At 40.4% G+C, this 17,997-nt stretch overlaps 1 protein-coding gene across 1 annotated transcript in view; it reads left to right on the top strand.

The window, feature by feature from the left end:
* The window catches only part of COL19A1 (collagen type XIX alpha 1 chain), a 331,665-nt gene that overhangs the window by 112,430 nt on the left and 201,238 nt on the right, over positions 1-17,997 (top strand). Inside the window, exon 11 of the mRNA XM_029912234.1 lies at positions 1,575-1,619. Coding sequence (XP_029768094.1) covers positions 1,575-1,619 — 45 coding nt within the window. The remainder of the gene's footprint in view (positions 1-1,574; positions 1,620-17,997) is intronic.

The following is a 17,997-nucleotide window of genomic DNA, read 5'->3' as shown; positions in this document are numbered from 1 at the left end:
GGAGGAAGGCAAGTGGGACTCCTCCTCTCCATGGCCTGTCTGCCCGAGAAAAAAGACTGTTAAAGCCACCTGAAGGGAAGGCAAGGGGGGAGTCTAGATTGAGACAGGAGTCCAGTCTCAAAAGGAATATAATCATAGAATCATAGACTATCAGGGTTGGAAGGGACCTCAGGAGGCCATCTAGTCCAACCCCCTGCTCAAAGCAGGACCAATTCCCAACTAAATCATCCCAGCCAGGGCTTTGTCAAGCCTGACCTTAAAAACCTCTAAGGAAGGAGATTCCACCACCTCCCTAGGTAACCCATTCCAGTGCTTCACCACCCTCCTACTGGAACTCTGGACCACAGAAACTTTGCAACCTGCCTAAAAATAACATTTAGGGTGAGAATTTACATTTTGTAGCTTGTTTCTTAAGTATATTGAGCTTAGCTTGCGTATTTTGCTTTATTTGGTCAGTAACCTTCTTTGTTCCGTCTATTATCTTTTATATTCACTTAAAATTCACCTCTTGTAGTTAATAAACTTATTTCTTGTTTATAATATAACCCAGTTTAGGTAATTTCTAACCGGGGGTGGGGGGTGGGCAAGAAGTTGTGCATATTTCTCTCCACATTGAGGGAGGGGGCGAATTTCATAAAACCTTTGGGTTTGGTGCCCACTCCCTTTAAGGGGTACAGAGTGTTGGGGTGAGCCCCGAAGGCTGAATCTTTCCTGAGTGGATCTGTGTCTCTCTGTGCTGCTGGGTGTGGCCCTGCCTGTGTGCTTGGCTGGAAGAGGCTTGTGAGCCTAATCCAGCAAGGCCAGGTAAAGGGGACCCTGGATGGCAGAATAGGCTGACTCAGTGGCATCCCAGCACATAAGGTGACACCCCAAAGGGCCCAAACCCGTCACACCCCAGTTCTAGGTGGTACCCCAGAGGGAACCCGTCACATATACATTAATATCTGGGTAAATTAAAGATGTTAGTTTTGTTAGTTTGCATCTTGACTACATTAGAGACCAGAGCTTTTATGTTCAGGTACAGCGCTTGATCTAAGAATTCCATAATTTAAATGGGAGGAAAATGGTAACTGGTCTTTTTTGGTGAAGGATACTCAAATCAGGAATCCACTTCCCTTTGGATCCATCTGAACTTGGGATATAGTAACCTTCAGCATATGCTGCAAAGCTCAAATCATTCTGTACATTTTTCATAGAGAGGTGGTCTTGGTTGAATAAGCTTTGTATACACAATGATTGAACAGCGCCTTGACACCTGGCAAGTCACACTTATAAATTTAAATAAAATAAATAAAACATTGATTTTCAGAATGAGAGGGTTGGTATCTTGGACTATAAACAGAGTTAGCTGCCAAACCCGTAGAAAGCCATTCCAGTTTTCCATATAAGTTTCAGATCTTTTGAGGTGCTGAAAAGATATTCAGTATCCAAGTTGTGTAGTCTTGTCAAGCCTTATTTTTAACCTGAAATACAATTAAATGCAATAGAAGTTGTGTAGATTGTTTGTTATGTATATGACATTTGCTTAAAATTTCCTGTCAATCAATCTTGTGATTTTTTTTTTTTCATAACAGGGAGAACGTGGCTTTGAGGGTAATAAAGGAGAAGAAGGTGAAAAGGTAAATCACTTCATTTGTGCAGTTTTTTGTGGTTAAATGTTTTCAACCTATGATACTTGAGAACTTCTGTCCTCACATAGGGCCTAGTTCTGAAGTCCTTAGCTCTTTCACAGACAAAGCTCTATTTTCTGCTATGGTAGAATAAGGACTTAACAATATGGTTCATATTAATTAGACATAATAAAATGTTCTCAGTGTTTCCAGCCAGTTGTGTTAGGATGTGTGTATGTAGATAAGATTTTATGTTAACCCTACAGTGTTTAGCATGACAAAAATACTTGGTAAAGCTTCAAGTTACAGGGCGCTAACATGGTTGTATTCCTTACTTCCATGGTAACTGGCAGCTTTTTATTTACACAGCATGTCCTACTTGGTGAGAATACAAATATTTAGTTTGGAGATATATTTTAATTACCAATCAATTTGCAAATGTGTAAAATTATGTAATTACTATAGGGAGGAATCAAAAATCAACATTTACTATATTATCTCCTATATGTGACATCTATTGATGTAAGCTGACTTTGTAATGGAGATCACTGTATGTAGTTACATAACATTTAGCAAGTGACAAATTTTGCCCTTTTACATGCAACTGATACTGAAATCGTTGGGGGACAACCAATGGCAGAATTGACTTTCTGGAGTCTCACCAGTGTAACTGAGGTAAAAATTTAGTCCACTATATCCAAGACTTAAACCTGCCTGCCTTTTTTGAATTCCCACTGCAGAATCCCGGCTTGCGTTTACTTACATATGTGGATTTGATTTACACCTCCCTTGCTCTTCCACTGCAGAATTTGACTCACTGTGTGAGAGAAATACTGAACGTGTGGTTATATGCTACATTTTTTCCTATTAATATATTTATTATGTCAGTCACTCTTAACCAAAGTATACTATCATATTCAAATTCCAACACCAGAAACCCATAATAGAACACAAGTACAGTAGCCTGTTCCTCAAAGTGTAACCCCTTGTAAATTCTCCTGTGGATCTACTTAGACATACAACTGGCACAAAAGACTCCCAAGGAATGTGGATTCCATGGCAAAGCACCACATGCCCTGCATCAGGAGACAACATGAGCAAAACTTTCAGAAGATGGTTATGTCCCCATCTTAGATAACCTGTGGTCAGAAACAGTGCAGCAACACCTATGTTAACCCAAGGAACTAAACTCCTTAAGTTCCTGTGGAAAGATGGTCCAATGGTTAGAGCACTACCCAGGCCACTGAAGACCTGGATGGAAGTCTTGTTCTGTCATGGACATCCTATGTTACCTTGGGCAAGTCACTTAGGGTGGGATCCACAAAAGTACTTAAGTACCTGACTCCTGTTTTTAGGCACCTCTGCTATCCACAAAACTCCTGCTTAGCTGCCATTGAACCCATAGGCGCCTTGCTTAGTGCTTAAGTTTTTGCTGTAAAAGTTCCCTCAGGGCTTATGTTTCTACCTCTGAGCATGTGCACTGCTATCTCACCCTAGATCACCAGGCACCTATCTCTTACTTGAGCCCCAGAGCAGTTCATGAACCAGGAGAAAGATGGTTGTCAGAGGCCACCTAACTCCACAGAAAACAGCCAGGGAGGTGAAGGGTGGGAAGCTAGAGGCAGACCTCCCTTATAACCTTTAGCCTCGTGGCTAGGGTACTCACCTGGGGACTCCCACCCGCTGTCTGATGAGGAGAAGGGATTTGAATAGAGCCATCTCTCAAGTGAGTGCTTTACCCATTGCTTATGGGATATTCTGATGTGGGGCTCCCTCAATCTCTCCTATGTAAGTAGTTCTGCTTTAATTAAATGATTGAATAATTAAATATTATTTGGGTGAGAGCAAAAATTAGCATGACTCTATAGCCTGGTGGTTAGACCACTCACCTGAGAGGTGGCAGATCCCTGTTCAATCTCTTCTCCTCATCAGGCAGAGAGAGGACTTGAAAACTAGGACTCTCCCACATCTTAGGGGAGTACCGTGACCACAAGGTTTAAGGGACATCTTTCTCCTGTCCCTTCCTCCCCCCCCCCCCCCCCACACCCCAGCCATTTTGTGAGGAATGTGCCTATTGGATCTGGCACTGCACATGATTTAGTCAGGCAAATGCCTGTCTTTCCCTGATTTGTGAATCACAAGCAGAGATAGGTGCCTTCGTGCAGCCCAGACTTCAGGACCTACCTCTGGAAGAGGAGCAGGGCTTAGTACACACCCTAATTGTTGTGATTTCCCATTGGCTAACTTAGGCAGCTCCCTATCATGCTGGCTTTGTGGATGACATTCTAAGGTGCCTATCTCTCTCCGTTCATGGTATAGGGAGTGTATGTGCCTAACTCAAGCTTTGTGGATTGTAGTGGTGTTCCTGTGTTTTTTCTAGGCACATGAAAGTTAGGTGTTGTGATGCTCAATATGGCAAAGGCTAAGTCCCTTTTGAGGGTCTAGGCCTTAGTCTCTCTCTTCCTCATTCCCCATCTGCAAAAGGGGGATAATAGTACTTCCCTAACTCACAAGTATGTTTGTGGGAATAAATGCATTAAAGATTGTGTGGTGCTCTGGTACTGTGGTTATGAGGGACATATAAGTACCTAACATTGCCCAATTTAAAATCATGTTGGAGGAAGACAATGGAGGATATAGCTCCTGAGCTAAGGAAAGTACAGACTACTTATGAGATATGCTCTTTTTAAGGGCTGGGGTGTAACCAGCTACCATACCTCTTCAAAAGTACCAGTCAATTTTCCACTGTTAATGCTTTAAAAGAAAATGTGTTCTAGATTAGAAAAATCTAGTCACATTTAAAGTTGTTTGTTTAGGAACAGAGAGAGAGAGAGATGTTGTATTATCCAGTAATGGTAATAAATAATAGAAGTTACAATAAACATCTGTAATCATTAAAAATTATATGAGGTGATTCAGTCTCAGTTTTCTGAAATATGACTTGTTGACGTTAAGATTTTTTTCTAACTCTACAGAGAGTTCTCAGTCCTTTGGTTATGTTTCCCATTCTTCTGCTCTGAAGTGCTTGTTGACTTATAAGTATTTCCCTTGCAGCTGTGCCATGATCTCCTTCAGTCTTATGAATAAACTTTGTTTGGACATAGGGACATGATTCCAGCTGCTGCTGCCACTCTTTGTTCAGCTTCCCTTTATTTTAAGGTGACCATTTAAAAACATGCACTCCCTGGTAGTAACAGTTCTTCGTTGTGCAAACTGAGTCAACAAGTCTAAATTTGCCACTTTAGACATTAATTAATAATAACCAGTAGTTGTTCAATTTATTCCCTATTTAAATGCTGACAGTATGCTTGGCTCTAAACAAAATGCAGAAGGCATGTTTTGCACTTAATGGAAGTTACAGTATACGTAGATGGTAGTTGGAGAATGTTTGACTATGGAGAAGTTTTTCAAAGGAAATAGAGGACCCTTACCTTGAGCAATTTAAAACTAGATTGGGCAAAGCACTGGGAGAGAGAGTGTAGGGAATAATTTATACTGATTGAGGTGGATTAGGTCATTTTTTCCACCTTTAATTTCTATTCTTCTTCTGATGGCTACTGACATAGTGCTCTTTCTCTGGCTAACAGGGCAAATGGACACTGTTCTCCCAGTATCCTAAGCCTCAGTCCATGACTTGCAATTCACCTGAGATCAATCACTGGTGGGCAGAAGATTCCTGAACCTGTGGGGTGTGGTGTTTTTGTATATCACACAACACTGCTCTGACTGCATTGGATCTGATTTCTAACAGAAGCCAAGTAATCGGAGCAGGTTAAACCATCCTGCATTTATCATATGTCTAGCTACCCAAAAGGTAACATTATGGTTTATGGACCATTAATTTTTAAACAATATGTGTTATGTATATGCCATATACAACACAAATAAAGACACAGTCCTTACCCAAAGGAGCTCACAATCTTAATAAAGGACAGCACACACTGTGAGACCAGAGTGTGATGATAACTTAGAACTTTCTTGCTCATAAACAAATGGGGGTGAATGGTAATAGCATTATATTAATGTAGTTTAGCATTTGTGGGCTGAAAAGAAGAAATGGGATTTCCAGAGGAATTTAAATGAAGAAAGGTAGGTGGTTAGTACACTGGAAAAAAATTGTCATTTCAGGGCCTCCTGATCATATATAAGAAAATATGAAGGTGAGAAAGGCAAAAACAATTTGTAACTAGCATACCCTATTTTATTTATTTATTTTAATTTCTAGAAACTTATCCCTGAACATACGAGTCTTGCTTTGAGAACACTGAATAGTAAATTATTGAACCTCCATCCTGAATTATTATTTGTATTTGTAAATAGTAGTGTTTTCTATATTCTTCTAAAAATTGGACTTTTCTCCCAAATTTATGATCTGTTGAACTTTGACTTTCATAGCAAACTTATCGACTGACTTTCAGGTCTTGAAAATCTAAAAATATCAAGTGGGCATCAAGCACTAAATATCATTTTGTTGTTGTGGATAGAAGCAACTCTCCAGTTTTTTGGGTTTTATCTGCTGTTGTAGCATAGTAACATGTGATTTGGTTATCTCTTCTTATTTACATGGCAATGAAAAATGTAAAGAGAAGAGTTTCTTTCCTCCCCAGTGCCCAAACCTTGTGTACTGAACTGGTTCAGTCTCTTCAGAGGCTACATCTGGTGATTTGTGGGGATAAGGGACACAGTGGCTTTCTAAAACCAAAACTGAGATGTACTATCATTTAATCATTCATTTTATTTTCAATGCAAATGAATATTAAGCACAGTAAAGCTGAATTAATTTCCCATTATTCCAGTGCTGCTGTTCTGCAGCTTTATAAATGTATTAACACCTGTGACTCATGGCTGATAGTCATGATGTGTAAATGCCATGGTAATACATGTAATGGCTCACTTGCTAGACAACATTAGGTTGAGGTGTTTTTTTTTTATTAAATACTTGTAAGTAGCAAGTAGGTTTGAAATTGCAGTGTTGCTAAATTAAAATAATTGTAATACTGAAAAATTAATTTTATTACTGCAAAAATCACTGTCACATCAGGATTTATCACATAAAATGAAATGTCAATTCAGACAATATGGCGTGTGTTTTATACCGTTTAAAACAGTACCTGTGACTTTTAACAAATATGACACCACTATTCTTGGTATTAAAAAATGTGTGAGAATTAACTAAATTTTACACTTCTGTTATGCTGACTATGCAAGTCTGTAAAGATGAACATTTAAAACTGACCTAGTCTTCAATCTCTAAATTCATCAGGCATGAACTTGTTGGCCTTGATTCTTTGCTGGTCCAACCTCTGCTTGGGCACAATGAAAGTGGGAGCTGACAGGAAGCACAACACACTCCCCTTATTCTCAGTGACGTGATCCTGCTCAAATTAAAGATATGGGGTGGAAAGGGACAGCTTTAATTTACACATAGTAGAAGATCCATCAGGGATGGATCAAGTATAGCAAAGCCTTATTCTGTCATGCTCCTTCTCCTCCTATTCCCACCCCCTGCTCCCCTTTACACTGGACAGTGGAGCTGAGAGAGAGCTGGCCCAGAAGATGCAAAGCAGTGCAAATGTCTGGCTACTTTAAATTCACTTTGTTGTGTAAATGGTGCAAAGTGAACTTGGCAGGCTGCAGAATCCAGCCTGTGGCATCCACATAAGCTGTGCACCTAGGAGGAATGGACTGATCTCATGTACAAGGATACCTTGTATGGAAGTAAGTTGTTCTCCACTATTCTGCACTGTTTGTTCCCTTCTGTGCAAGCACAGTAATCCAAAGAAAGACGTATTTCATGAGACTAGAAGGTCAGAGCTGTCATTTCAATTCCTCTAATACTATTGATATGGGCACCGTTATCAGTACTGGAGATTGTTGTCTTTATGAGCAGTGCAAGTATTATTCTTTAACATACAGTGAACCTGTCAGCACCACAATGAAGCCATAGATCAGCCTGTAAACTCACTTTGTTGTCATGCCATTGAGCCAAATAGTGTGCAAAAGTTACATTATCACTTCAGTTTATTTCTGATAGGATTAGTCTAAAGAAGAGTGAGACAATTTTGTTCTTTCAATATACTTTATTTTAATGTCTACTTGATATAATCCTAGTTTAAGGCACAAATGAAAAGAAGTTCGGTCTCATTCTAAATCCACATCTCATTCACCTTGTAAAACCATCATACAAGAAGGCTTTTAAAAAGTTTCAAAATAGTTTTTTTTAATGTTTCAAGGTTCTTGATCTGTAGGATCAAGGGAACAAATTCTAAACTCGTCTGGGGGAAATTTTTCATAAAACCTTTGCAGTTTCTGAGTTAAAAACTGGGGAAATATTGTGCTCTTGGACTAGAAATTAATCCTATAATAAAAGATCCTGGACAGATTTTTTTTTTAAATAATGCACATTAATAGTTCCTATGGTACCTTTTTCACTGACCAAAATCTTAGCTAACCACTCCCGTAGCGCCATCCCTAGATTATCTTCCAAACCATGCTCTCTTTCTCAAGCCATAGTTTTATAATGCCTACTTGGCAGTACACCCTCCTGGCTGGGAAAGGATATGGGGCAATTTGAACTTAATTATACTGTAACTACATTAAACAGTTTATTTTCTAGTTATTTTTGTAGAATAAACTAAGAGGAGTAAAATGCAAATATCTTCCCCCAAATCTGTTTCATTTTTATACTCCATAAGTTAGAAAAAATGTTAACATACATGAAAATTAGAAACAAAAGAAAAAATAGGCGCAGATCCTCACCCCGTGTAAAGTGTCATTGCTCCACTGACTTCAATAGAGCGATCACAACTGTACAATCTGAGGATCTGCCCCTCTGTCTTAAAGATACCTATTTTTCTGTGAGGAAAATCTTCTTACATCAAAAGCTTTAAAAATGAAATATCCCTCACCTTGAACCTTTTCTTCCAGTCAGTGTCCTAACTTACAACAATTCCTTGCTGGAAAGAATTCATTGTCTTTCTTTGGTTAAAAATCCATTTACCCCAAATTAGATTCTGTTCTTAATCACCGGGACTTGCACAAATATGAGACAGACTGTATACATGAATAAATAACAAGGTGAATAAACAGAAGATGAAGCCTTCTCTTTCCGGTTAGGCATTTGACACAATGCAATTCAGTATTTGGTGATTGGCATTCTTCTTCTCTACCAATGTACCCTTTGACTGGCTTTACTGGTCAAACACATGACGTTAAAAACATGGCAGGATACGCTATTAAAATTCGTATGGAAACATGAAAGACAAAGTGTGCATTCTAAAGGTCTGCATAGACCTACAATGAGGGGTGGGTTGGCTTTCCCTCATATAGTTTATTATTATGCACCACAATTAAAAGATGTAATCAGTTGGGTTAACTATAAATCATACACATGCTGGGTAAAACTCAAACAAGACTGGAGCCCATATATAGCTCTTGTAGCAATTGTTGGGTTTAAAAGAAATGTATGTCACTAAAAAATAAAAAACATTCATCTAGACCACCTTAGCAGCTTTGGACAATTTTTTTAAATTTATCCCCAGGAAATATCAAAGTAACTATTCACTGTAAGAGCTAAGGTTATTCAATTTGTACAGCTGTTCCTGGGTCCGAATTTGAAATCATACCAAGAGATATGTAATAATGTAAATAATATAAAGATCCCGTATTTTCAATATGTAGAAGTCAAACATTTTATTGTCAAATTTGGATACAAAATAGCTCTATTTAGACCTTTAACCACAATTGAAGATTTGACCCAGAAGCGAGCTGGAACAAAAGGTTTCATTTCCAAGATATTTTGATTGAAAAAGAAGTGGGTAGGAAAACAACCCAGATGAAAGGTGGGAGATGGAGTTGGACAAAGGAATTGATTTAGCTGAATGGGTCTCTGTATGGGAAAGGGCATATACATCTTCAACTTGTGTAATCACAAAGAATTTTTTATGAATGACCGTATAGATGACATTTGATTCCAGTTAAGTTCCTTATATTTTTGCTACTAGGAATGCACTCTGTTGGAAAGGTTACATGGAAAGGGGGATATACTTGCACACATGGTGGTTGTGTCCAGGAATTAGACACTTTTGGGAGGGAATTATTAAAGAGATGCATCTTATAACAAAATGCCAGCTTCTTCTTTGAGTAGATACAGACATGTATTCCACTTAGGTGTGTGCACGCCAGCGCGCTAGAGCTGGAGACTCTTGCCTAGCAGTACCCGTAGAAGGGTGGTGCTCGAGCCTCGTGGCTCTGACCCCTGCACTGGCTATATGAGGCATCACCGCCCTGACTCCCCTCAGTTCCTTCTCACTGTCCGTGGCTGGAGTCGGATCTCTGTGTGGTTGCAGACTCACATCATCACGTTTTGTCGTAGCCTAGTTTATTGATGTGACTATGCTCGCTGGAGGGGCTATACTGAGAATGCTCAATCAGGGCAAAATGCGAAGAATAGGGCAGACAATCCCTAAAACTGGTGGTTTATTCTATAATTAGATTTCACAGACCAGTAACCAAACAGCTTCTGTAATATCTTACTGGTTACCAACAAGCCAAAATACAGTTCCCTTTAAGCAATCCAGACTTTGGCTCCCACGCAGATAGCCAAGTCTAATATAGTGAGGGTTACTAAAAACCTTATTCACCATATATAAAGTTCTATCAATCCCAAGAGATCAGACACATTATCCACCAAGTTAATGAATATTTCAGACCTCACCCAAATACTTGCTTACAGCCAATCCTTATGACCTAAATCTAAGATTTATTAATAACAAAGAAAAGAAAGAGAGCTATGGTTAAAGATTATTATACATACAGATATGAAAAGAGTTCGTAGGCCAGTTTCATGGCAGAGATGGTGAGGTGGCTGATGGTGATGGTGCCTATAGTCCAATAGGCAGTCCATGTGCAGAGTTTGTTCAAATTCTTCCAAGAGAATTGCAAGGATAATCCAGAATAGACCTGGAGACCTCAGTTTTACGGGATTAGACTTTCCCTGTCAAAGTTTAAGCAGATCTGAGATAAAACAGGATCAGGCCAAACTTTTTTTATAGCTGAAGCAAGTTGGGGTCACAGCAGGGCCTCCTAGACTGAAAAATAGGTAAGGTAAATTGTTGTTTTGAAGCTAATCTGTTTCCTAGGCATACACTGGTAATTTAGTTGTATTCATTAGCATAAGGCAATTAACCATCAAACCGTTCACAGGTAGTTTACTACAAATTTCAAAGAGAAATGAAGACAATGATCTTATTACACCACAAGTTCCATCTAAATGTTAATATCCCCTTTTGATCGCTGAATCAATAGAATATAGTAATGAAACATTATAGATAGGAACAGGAGTTTAGCATCTACAAGCTAGTTAGATCACATTGTTAAACTTCTAACAAGATAGAGGTAAACGCAAATACAATTGGTATATATTCTTAATTCTCTAACAATACAGGCCTACATTGCCCACTAACTCCAAGGCCACTGATACCCTTCCCATATCAGTGACCTTGTACTCAGTGGGAAGCTCCTCATTCATGGAGATCCTGCTCTTTGTACCACTCGAAGCCAAAATCACCTGCCAGGTTGCCGGTGGTGGCTTTGAATCAGCTGCAGCCCAGCCATTGGTGGTCTTCCTCCTCACAGAACTGCTTGAGATCCTTGGGGTACATACCCTCGGGGCAAAGATGCTACTATGGGGTGCAGCAGCAGCAACAATGTCTCCCGCCACATTCCTTCATGCAACCTTTTCCTCCAAAACAATGGGACTACCCTAGAAAGATGGATAGATCCCACAAGAGGAAGCAGTTAGGCTCAGGCTTCAGACAGTCCTCATGCCTTCCCTCAACACAGGCCAAGAGCTTGTTTTGACTCCTTTGTCCAGAACATTGGTCCTGTCGTTCCTCCATCCCCCTGGGGACAAGCTGGCCCACTTTTACAATGCTTAGGTCTCGATTACCTCTGACAGCTGAGTCAGAGTCACTATCAGATGGGGCTACACAATCCAGTTCCTCGCCATGCCCCATTCTCATCTCCCATCCCCATCCTTCTCCAGGGACCCCTCTCATGAGACACTGCTCATTGAGTAGGTCAGCTCTCTGTTGAAGTTGGGAGTGGTGGAGGAGTTTCTGCCGGAACACCATTTCCACAGTTTTTACTCCAGGTACTTCCTGATAATGAAATCCCAGGGTGGGATGAGACCTGTTCTCAATCTTCATGGCCTCAACAAATTCATCAGGTTCATGAGATTCCACATGGTCGCTCTATTGCTATCCCCCACCCGTGCTGTCTCAGAATGACTGGTGCGCTGCTCTTGACCTCAAGGATGCTTACTTTCATGTGGTGACTCTGCCATGTCGCAGGAAATTTTTGCGTTTTGCAGTAGGAGATTACTTTCAGTAAATGATTCTCCGGTTCCGCCTGTTTTATGTCCCCCGAGTCTTCACCAAATACATGATGGTGGTCATGGCATATCTGAGGAGGAAGGTGTGATGGGTTGGATCACAGAAACCCCCTTGGGGCTGCCAACTGATGTGCCAAGATTACTTCTGCCCCTGCTTTCCTGCCCTGGCAGCTTAGGCCTTCAGTGCCCTGCCTGGTTTGAGCCAGACCTGCTAGCCTGCTCCAAACCCAGACCTAAGGTCTGAACCGTGTCCCCTAACAGCTGTAGGCTTAACTGAAAGCAACTTACTGAAGTGTTCCTGTCTTTAACACTCAGATGTCCAACTCCCAATGGGGTCCAAACCTCAAATAAATCCATTTTACCATGTATAAAGCTTATACAGGGTAAACTCATAAATTGTTCGCCCTCTATAACCCTGATAGAGAGATATGCACAGCTGTCCCCCCCAGGTATTAATACATATTCTGGGTTAATTAATAAGTAAAAAATGGTTTTATTAAATAAAGAAAGTAGGATTTAAGTGGTTCCAAGTAGTAACAGACAGAACAAAGTGAATTACCAAGCAAAATAAAATAGAACACGCAAGTCTATATCTAAGAAACTGAATACCGATAAAAACCTCATCCAGTAAGTCTCCTTCTAGTCTGGGTCCAGCAATCACTCACACCCCCTGTAGTTACTGTCCTTTGGTCCAGTTCCTTTAAGGTATCCTTGGGGGTGGAGAGGCTCTCTCTTTAGCCAGCTGAAGACAAAATGGAGGGCTCTCCCAGGGGTTTAAATAGACTTTCTCTTGTGGGTGGAGACCGCCTCCTCACTCCTATGCAAAGTCCAGCTCCAAGATAGAGTTTTGGAGTCACATGGGCAAGCCACATGTCCATGCATGACTCCGTTTTTACCAGCCAAGCCACATTCATGGGAAGGCTCGGATGTGGATTGACATCTTCAAGTTCATTGTTGGCGTAAGTGGTTTTTGATTGGGCACTTAATTTGCACTTTTCTCAAGAAGCTGACCAAATGCTCTACTAGGCTAGTTAAAATCAAGCCAGTACACAGCCAATATTCATAACTTCGAATACAAAAATGATACACGCATACAAATAGGACATACATTCAATAGATCATAATCTTTACATAGATATGTTACATGGCATATGTAGCCTAAAATATATTCCAGTTATGTCACATATACATTCATAAGCATATTCCATAAAGCCTTATTGGGGGCACCGTCACAGAAGGGAATCCACATTTTCCCCTATCTCAATAACTGACTGGTTGCTGAAGGCAGCTGCGGAGAGGAGGTTCTCACCCACGTTGATAACGCATTGCATTTGCTTGACCATCTGGAACTCCTCTTAAACACTGCAAAGTCAGCCTTGGCTCCTACTCAAAAAATCGAGTTGATTTAAACTCCACGAGATTGAGAGCGTTCCTGCCGACCGACCGCTTCCAGGCAATTCAACTGCTCTGCCTCAGTCTGCAATCCCAGCCATCCACAACAGTCTGTGTGTGTCTGGGCCACATGTCCACCTCCCCTTAGTTGGTTCAGTTCAGCAGGTGTGCCTTCACCCCCTTCAGATCTGGTTCAGAATGGTTTACTGCCCTGCATTCTCTGGACAGGTTGGTTCACCTTCCTCCACCAGTCCTAGAATCCCCACGCTGGTGGAAGTCTCCAACAATGTGTGCCAAGAAGTTCTCTTTGCTTGGCTCTCTCCAACCAAGTCAGTGGTTACCAACGCTTCCCTTCTGGGTTGGAGGGATGCATCTGGACTCATTGAGGTTGAAGGGCCTGCGGTTGGAACAGGAAGCCTCACTCCATATCAATGTATTGGAACTTCGGGCCGTGCACAATACATATCATGCCTTCTGAGACCTCATCAGGCATGCAGTATTTCACATACTCACCAACAATTCCACTACGATGTACTGTGTGAACAAGTTGGGAGGAGTGGTACATTTTAAGTTACTCTGCTGGAGGCAATCAACCTGTGGCAATTTTGCATCGAAGAAGACATCACTCACTCGGTACCAGTCCATTTGCTGGGGGTGCAAAATCGCCTTGCTGACCATCTCTGCACGGTTTCCTCCATAAGCCATGAATGGTTACTGAAGGAGCGTGTTCTCCAGGTTGTCTTCACAACACAGGGCATCCCTGTGATTGACCGGTTTGTAAGGAGGGAATACAGGAAGTGTCAACTATTCTGCTCTCCAGGGGATCTTGGCATGGGCTCCTTCTCCAACACCTTCCACTGCAGCTGGCAGTCGGCCCTTCTGTATGCCTACGTCCCCATTCTGATAATTCCGCAAGTAATCCTCAAACTCCAGGTGGATTGGGCCAAGCTCATTCTCATTGCTCCAGTGTGGCCAAGACAGTGTTCGTTCTCAGACCTCTTTGCTCTGTTGGCTCTGCCACCCATATCACTTCATCTCCATCCTGACCTGCTCACTCAGGACCACGGCCACACCCTGATATTTTACTCTTGTGGAATATATTGAACTGAGTACAGTTTGTCAGACTGAGTGGAACAGAACTACCCGTTACTACCTGTAACTGAAAGTCCACTCATTTCATATGTTGGCATCTAGTTTTCTGTAACATGCTATTCTGTTATGTCCAAGTAAAGAGATAGGAACTAGAACTGGGAAAACCTGTTTTTTCTTAATTGCACACCTTTCAAAAGAGAACATTAGTATATGAATCCAGTAATGTGGAGAAAGTGTGAAAAACAGATGGGGGGGAGGATGAAAAATGGAGTTGAGAATAGGCAAAGTGAAAAATAAATGCAGAGACACTAGTAAAAGGAGCAAAGATGAGGGAGAGAGAAATGAATCAGGAAAAATAGATACAGTATATATACAGTGTACAGGCCATGCATTTTTGCCAGCCTGGCTCTCAGAAGCTGGGGGAGGTTCTTCCATCCACATTACCTAGCATCAGCTTCCCTTTAGCTAGAAAAACATTTTTGAATGGTGAATTAACTCTTGGAGAAAAATATGGGTTTAAAATTCGGGAAGAAAGGCTAATGAACTCTAATTAGGTTTGAGGAAACCATCAAATAGTTTGCAAGGTTCTCAAACCTCTAATTCCACAAGATTCACGCCTTCCTAATGCAAGCCATGGCTCTGATCCTGCATCATGATGTGCTAATGCAGACCCTGGAGCACTTGTTGTCCGCAGTGCTACTCTGCACTTGCACTATTTTATGTACTAGTGGATCTCAAGGCAGTAGCAAAATACAGCTGTATTGGCATGGCCTATTTAAAAGACATCCCACCCATTTCTAGGGCAATTCATCTTTGTCAATGAAATGGACTAATCAGTTTCACCTTTTACTATTTGGGGTTTATAGGTAGTTTTATTATACAATCATAGGTCATAGTCCCTATGTTTGGACATTGTACAGACAAGTAACAAAGAAGACGGTCCCTGCCTCAGAGAGCTTAAATTCGACTTGACAGGCAGAACACAACAAAACAAACAAATGGGATTGGAAGGATGAAGATAATTAACAATAAAACAATTTTGGAAAGAACCTGTTTTTAGATATTCTGTCATGAACTAGCACAATACTGCAATTTTTGGGTTGAGACACTTAAGGAATATATAAATCTGAATAAAATGTTTCAGTTGAATATAAAAATTAGCACATTTCTGGTGATTATAAAAACTTTTTTTTTCCTTTTTATAAAACTGAAACATTTAACCTCGATTGGAATGTCCCTTTAAAGCTGCTGTTTCCTAATCACTCCAAATTAGTTTGAGGACTCGGATATCCTTGCACAAGCATTCTGTAATGTCTGTGTTCATGTTTCTGTCAATCACTGAATGATATTGAAAGGCCTACTGATGGATGGAATTCAGGTGACCTCGGTATTACTAGAAACCCTAAAGCAAAGACCAAACTTGAGAAAATGCTATATGATGATAGACATCTGTCACCTGATGCTAGTTGCATTTGTCTGTCTAAGAATTTATATGACAGAAATTACTACAAGTTCAGAAGTATTTATTTCACTTGCAGATTCACTGCACAGGACTCGTGCATAGGTGCGCTCTATATTGCATGTACTCGGATTATTAATAAGCTATTGTGCATAGTTCTGTTTTGAATCACTGTAATGAAGGTTTTAGATCTGACACAGATTTTGCCAGTGTCATTCACAGAGATTTGTAAATAGTTGGTACTTCTTGCCAATTTAATACATAGTGTCTTAGATACAAGTTTTCCAAACTATTGTTGATGTAGGTTAAAATGTTGAACTACCTTCTAAATCCTTTCACTTCAGGGACATCAAGAATGTGAGTGCACAGCATTGACAAATGAGCCTTTTGTGTTCTGACACTTTTGTTCTTTGCTAATATAAAAACAAATATCCCCAAACACTTAGAAATCCAGTCATAAAATCAGGTAATTGCTTTGTTGTTGTGAACAAAAACAGACATGGAGTATAAGTACAGACAGGATCAGCTTTTTGTTTTTTATTTTATTTTTATTTATGTTTTTAAGCAGTAATACTCACTGGAGTCCAGACACCACTGAAAATGCAGACCAGTTGATTCTGCTGCTACTCTTTAACCTGCTCTAAGCAGGCACATTCCAGCCCTATTGTTTCAAGAAGGAGCACTAGTTGCTCCCAAGCTGGGGTACCTGTCATCTAGCTTTTATTGGCCATTGGAGCTGACAGGTGTGGGATGAGATGGTGGCAGAAGTGCTGGTATGGCATAAAGGTGCATAGTGGCTGTTGCAAGCTTTAAGTGGAGAGAGATTTTATTCTAATGACTCTATGAATTTCTGAATTCCTCAAATCCTCTAATTCTTTCTCACAGGTAAAATACTCTTCTGGAAGCTAGCCTCATTGGCTGGTTTCACTGGAAATTTTGTGGGAAATAACTTTTTAACCAAAAATCTCATGAGAATCTCTCTTCTTGCAGTACATCCATAAGATAACAAAGAATACCAAATTCTCTTGTTCAGATCTAGTCTGTTTTAAACAGATCTCATGGGATCCAGGTGATTTAAAATGGTCTAATTAACCTGCTTCTGCAATTAACTGTGACTGTGAATGAAACTAATTTTGACAGGACTGTGATTTTCAGTGTACTATCTAGAGGGTGTGTGTATACACACATATAAAATTAGAACGAATAAGGCAGAAATGTCATTTTTATGTGTAACAATTTCCATCTGTAGAAGTAAAATATAAAGAATAAAATCTTTTACATACCAAGTAATGGATGTCTAAGAAATTATGCCATTTCTAACTAATTTTAGAGCTTTCCCTTTGACAGGAATTTTAAATGCAGAAGGAGGCTTTGCAGGGGGATCTGGTGTTACAGCAACATGAATCAAACATAATTGAACCCTAGTTGGCAGGTATAATATATTTATTTAACATACCAACCTGAATAAAGCTACTGACATGTGAGAGTCTCCTTTCTCATTCAAGCTGGAAGCAGTGTTGTCTGAGTGGGAATTGCTGAGCCAGGGTATGCTGTTAGATTGGACTGGCAGGGTTCCGCTGCAAGGAAACCAGCAATGTATTGCAGCTGCTACCACCAGTGGATGTTGCTATATGCACTGTTGCAGAGAATTATTCTGTACAAGAAATAAAAGTTGCAAGGTATCTAAAGAAGAGATGGTGAGATAATCCAGCTACTTGGGTCTGTGATAAGGTTCTGTGAAACCAATGTAAAATGCCTCATCAGTGTATTCCCTCACTGCATTTACAGTTTTCTTTTGCCTGTGTTGTTTGGCAGAATGATTGTACTTTAAGACAATCATATTCTTCAGTCCTCTCTATGCTGCAGTGGGATACTGCATGTATGCTTCCTTGACTCTCCTCCTTACTTAAAGCCTGCAATTTTGCATGTTCCACTCCTTTGCAAATTTGAAAGGCTTTTTCTAAAGTCAACTCCTAGTCTCTCAGCAAATCCTCGCATACCTTCCTATCTCTGCAGCCCACTACCAGCTTCTGTATAATCAGGGAATCTCT

The sequence above is a fragment of the Terrapene carolina genome, unplaced genomic scaffold, assembly GCF_002925995.2.
Source record: "Terrapene carolina triunguis isolate 2854851 unplaced genomic scaffold, T_m_triunguis-2.0 Scaffold42, whole genome shotgun sequence".
Lineage (NCBI taxonomy): Eukaryota > Metazoa > Chordata > Testudines > Emydidae > Terrapene > Terrapene triunguis.
The sequence above is the reverse complement of the archived record's forward strand: the minus strand, read 5'-3'. Positions and strand labels throughout refer to the sequence as shown.